The sequence below is a fragment of the Scylla paramamosain genome, chromosome 17 (genome assembly GCF_035594125.1).
Source record: "Scylla paramamosain isolate STU-SP2022 chromosome 17, ASM3559412v1, whole genome shotgun sequence".
Lineage (NCBI taxonomy): Eukaryota > Metazoa > Arthropoda > Malacostraca > Decapoda > Portunidae > Scylla > Scylla paramamosain.
In genome coordinates, this window is record NC_087167.1 from 21,910,362 (window position 1) to 21,914,211 (window position 3,850).

Here is a 3,850-nt window from a genome sequence, read left to right on the forward strand (position 1 = left end):
GTAAGAGAAGAATGGAAGCGGCTAAAGGATGTTGAAAAAAAGAGAGAAAGAAAGACCTGAAAATGTCGGTTGTAATATTTATATGGACTATAAAGAACGGGAGTTATATAAGGACGGACAAGTGATTGACAGATTTAGTTTGATGGGTTTTTAGGAAGACCACGACATCCCCCTGTGAAATCTATTAAGGTATTGTCGTGGAATATTAATGCTGTTCGAACTAAGCTGGAAAAACCAGAGGTGCAAATTTTATTATTACAATACGATATTGTGAGCTTGAGTGAAATCAAAATTGAAATGAGTGTGTCTTTCCCCGGCTATGTAACCTTCAGATGTGCTAATAGTGCTGTAGCCGACCGAGGTGGCAGTAGTTGGGAAATTGCCACCAGGGCCCCCATTCGCAATATGGCATGCCGTCAGAGTCTCCCCTGGGGGGTGGGGTGGGGGGTGGGGGACCCCCCACCCCATCCCCCCCAGGGGCGACTCTGACGGCATGCCATATTGCGAATGGGTGCCCTGGTAGCAATTTTCCATAGACCCAGGCTTGGGAAGGGGGGGGTGATTCACGACGGCAAACACCAAGGGGAAGGGGGGGGGGAGCGGGACGGTGACGGCGACACTGACGGAGAGGTGGGGAGGCGTGCGTCCTTATCCTTCGGGGACGATGGAGGATGGGAGAGGGGAGGGGGGAGGGGGGGATGGGGATCCCATCCCACCCCCCTGGAGCGACTCTGATGGCATGCCATATTGCGAGTGTGGACCTTATCAAGTTGCAATGGGGAAACCTGACAGCAATTTTCCGTAGACTTCAGTGGCAGTCCATTTCAGGATGGAGACCCAGGCTTGGGAAAGGGGAGGGTGGCGGGGGAGGGAGGGGGGAGGGACGGTGACGGCGACACTGACGGAGAGGTGGGGGGGCGTGCGTCCTTATCCTTCGGCGACGATGGAATGACTAAATGAATCAATGATGGTGGGCGGAAAATAATTGAGTGAAAAGGGGGTGGAGGGGGGAGGGGAGGTGGGGGTGGGGGAGAGACTGGCGGCCAGACGTGGCAGCCGCCCGCCACACACGCGTGGTTAGGGGACTCTGACAGCGCTTGCCATAGAAGTCGCCTCACCCATCCTCCACCCCCATATGGTCAAGGTCGTTGCGACTGCCCACGAGGTCCCGCGGGGGTGGGGTGTGGACTGGCGGCCAGACGTGGAAGTCGTCCACGCACACGCGTGGTTAGGGGTCTCTGACGGCGCTGCCATGGAAGTCGCTTTTCACTCACGTGAATCCTGGAGGGTGGGATGACTGAGTGTTACCATTGCGTGTTCCCTCCGACACCTCAGTACATTCCAAGGTTGCCACCGCTGGATGGTCAAGGTCGGGTGGAAGGGAATGGGGTGGGGGGGGGGAGGACCGCACGTGTCAGGAAAGTGGCAGGCGATGTCCGCCAGGTCCCATGCGGCCTTACCCCGCCAGGAGTCATGCAGGTTTTTTTTTTTTTTTTTTTTTTTTTTTTTTTGGGCGGGAACGGGAAGTTAAGGGCTTAGAATGGGCCGCCACGTGGGCGTCACGCGCTAGTTGCCCGCGCGGATCCTGGACAGTCTGGGTGGCAAGACTTGCCATCACGCGTTCCCTCCGACATCTCAATACATCCCCTATGGTCAAGGTCGTCGCGACAGCCTCACGAAGTTCCGTTACCTGTCCATCGTTTTTACCTGGAGGAAGCGTCTGTGACGGCCAGGGCGGAGTGGCGGCCTCTTCCACTTTCACCGACCGCCAGCGGCGTGGCTGACGTAATACTTATGCCGGATGGTCACCTTATTATTATTATTATTATTATTATTATTATTATTATTATTATTAGAAAGGTTATGCAGAGTCGATGGAACATTTTATTTTTATTAGGACAAATACAGCTCATTGCTTATTAGGGCAAATACATCTCTTTCATTCAAAACATTTCCGAATTGAAGGCGAAGAGATCATCGTCATCGCTGTCAATGACGGGCGTAGTTTTAATAACTCTAGGAACCAGCTTCTTACGAGGGGCGGCTGGAGCAACGGGGAGTTTTGGTGTGCTGTCGTCCTCTGGCGTGTTAGGGGGAATATTCTTTTTTTTTCTGTTTTCCTGCGACTTCTTCTTCACCTCCTGACCCTCTTTGCCGCCTACTGTCGACTCATCTGACCGTTGCGGCTGTGCTTCGGTCGGAGGTGGCATCAGCGACTCCTGAGGTGGCGGAATCGACTGCGATGTCGGCTGCTGCTGTTGCGACTCCTGTCCTGATGGAGCGTCAGGAGGTGGGCTGGCCGGCAGTGGCGACATGTCGTCATCACTAAAGATCAATTTCTTCTTTGCAGGTTCTGACATTTTCTCCACATTGACATCCTCATGGTCAGCACGGCTTCGCTTACCCCCAGCATCGCCCAGATAGATATCAAAGCGGAAAGAGATGCGTTCTGTAACAGACAAGAAAAAAAAAAAAAAAAAAAAAAAACGATGGGAACAATGGGAAAGTTTTTATTTCCCCTCCCACTCTCCCTCTTCTTATTCATTGGCAAAGAACGTTAATGTAATTTACAATGGTGAAGATGTCAGATGCCGTGCAAGGTAATGGCGTACTCACCCGCAGTTCTCAAGATGAAACGTTTGTTAGCTTGCTCCATTCTTGGAGATGAGGCTTCGACGTCCGACTGGGTTGAGAGGTGATGGCGAAGTGACGCTTATCCGTCAGCAATTACCCCATATTGACCCCCTTTCCCACCCCCACCCCACCCCCTAATCTACCTTATTACCGCTTTACAGATGTTACGACATCTCGCCTGGCTGCCGGCTGGGCAAAACGTAGGCATGCAATGCGGCATATTACGAAATATTACGTATGCCATATGAGTAATTTTTTTGTCATTATATAGATATTGATGCTTTTTGAAGGTGGCGTGAATAATGCACATTGCACGTTTTAATGTATGCCAACTCAGTAGAAGGCAAAAGAACATGCAATAAATGCCACACACGAGGGAATTCAACCCCTGAAGTCGATAATTTAATGTGCTAATTTTCATAATTTGCATAAAATGATGTAAGACAGCGGAATTGTATTTGGGATGCAAGTTATAGCTATCGTAATAGCCTATGGTCTGACTTTGAAAATTAAGATAAACAGTAATCCAGTGGCCCATGGTCTTTGAGTCACTCAATGTATTTAGAATGAAAACGCATGGCTTCACCTGTTTTCTGGCAAGATTTATCAGATCTGCCACATGGCGATGATCGTGACAGCCTAAAAAATAAACTCGATCGCCCAAGATGCCTGCTAGACCGGCCTGTATTTCACGTGCATTCATGACGACTTATGCGCGGACAATGCAGCGAACGTGACGATAATGATCAATTTCTATGACGCCAGTAGTGTCGGCGAAAAACATTATGACGCGGTTGTGATTACGTCCCTTGGCAAACGACAGATTAATTCTTAGATTTCCTGATTTATCCAGAGGGATGGCATTGTGCACGTCCTCCGTCACAAAGTTAAAGAAACATACTGTCCGACCTTTATCAAATGCATCAAATGTTAGGGAATTACGCGTGTCCAATCCTAGTGACTCAAGGGTCGTGTAAAACAATTTTGACGCGTGATGCGGGAAAGAGCTGCGAACGTTATAAATGGTCGCCCCGTTCACGGTGATATGTACATGTGACAGATCGGCGTGTTGAAAATATAAACCATTCTTATCAATTACGCCTTGTAAGCTGTCCATATCAACTATTGCCATGGTCAAATTTTGAGGTATGATTTGCGCGAAAGGTAATTCGGCAATCAAAGACGTTTGATTGGCGGCTAACACATACGTTTTATT

The 3,850-nt window shown here is 49.6% G+C and overlaps 1 protein-coding gene across 1 annotated transcript; it reads right to left on the reverse strand.

Moving 5' to 3' along the window:
- Nucleotides 1-1,499: 1,499 nt before the first annotated feature.
- On the reverse strand, nt 1,500-2,786 carry LOC135108264 (uncharacterized). Its single transcript, XM_064019014.1, has 2 exons — nt 2,617-2,786; nt 1,500-2,449 (listed from the first exon to the last, which is right to left on the reverse strand). Exons 1-2 carry the CDS (start codon nt 2,654-2,656, stop codon nt 1,944-1,946), a joined length of 546 nt encoding a protein of 181 aa, XP_063875084.1. The 5' UTR covers nt 2,657-2,786; the 3' UTR covers nt 1,500-1,943.
- Between the last annotated feature and the right edge of the window lie 1,064 nt (nt 2,787-3,850).

Excerpts from the sequence above, each read along its gene's own strand:
- LOC135108264 (XM_064019014.1), bottom strand. The coding sequence starts at position 2,656 with ATGGAGCAAGCTAACAAACGTTTCATCTTGAGAACTGCGG. Across the intron at positions 2,450-2,616 it reads TTTCATCTTGAGAACTGCGG|AACGCATCTCTTTCCGCTTT; the intron begins GTGAGTACGCCA and ends TGTCTGTTACAG.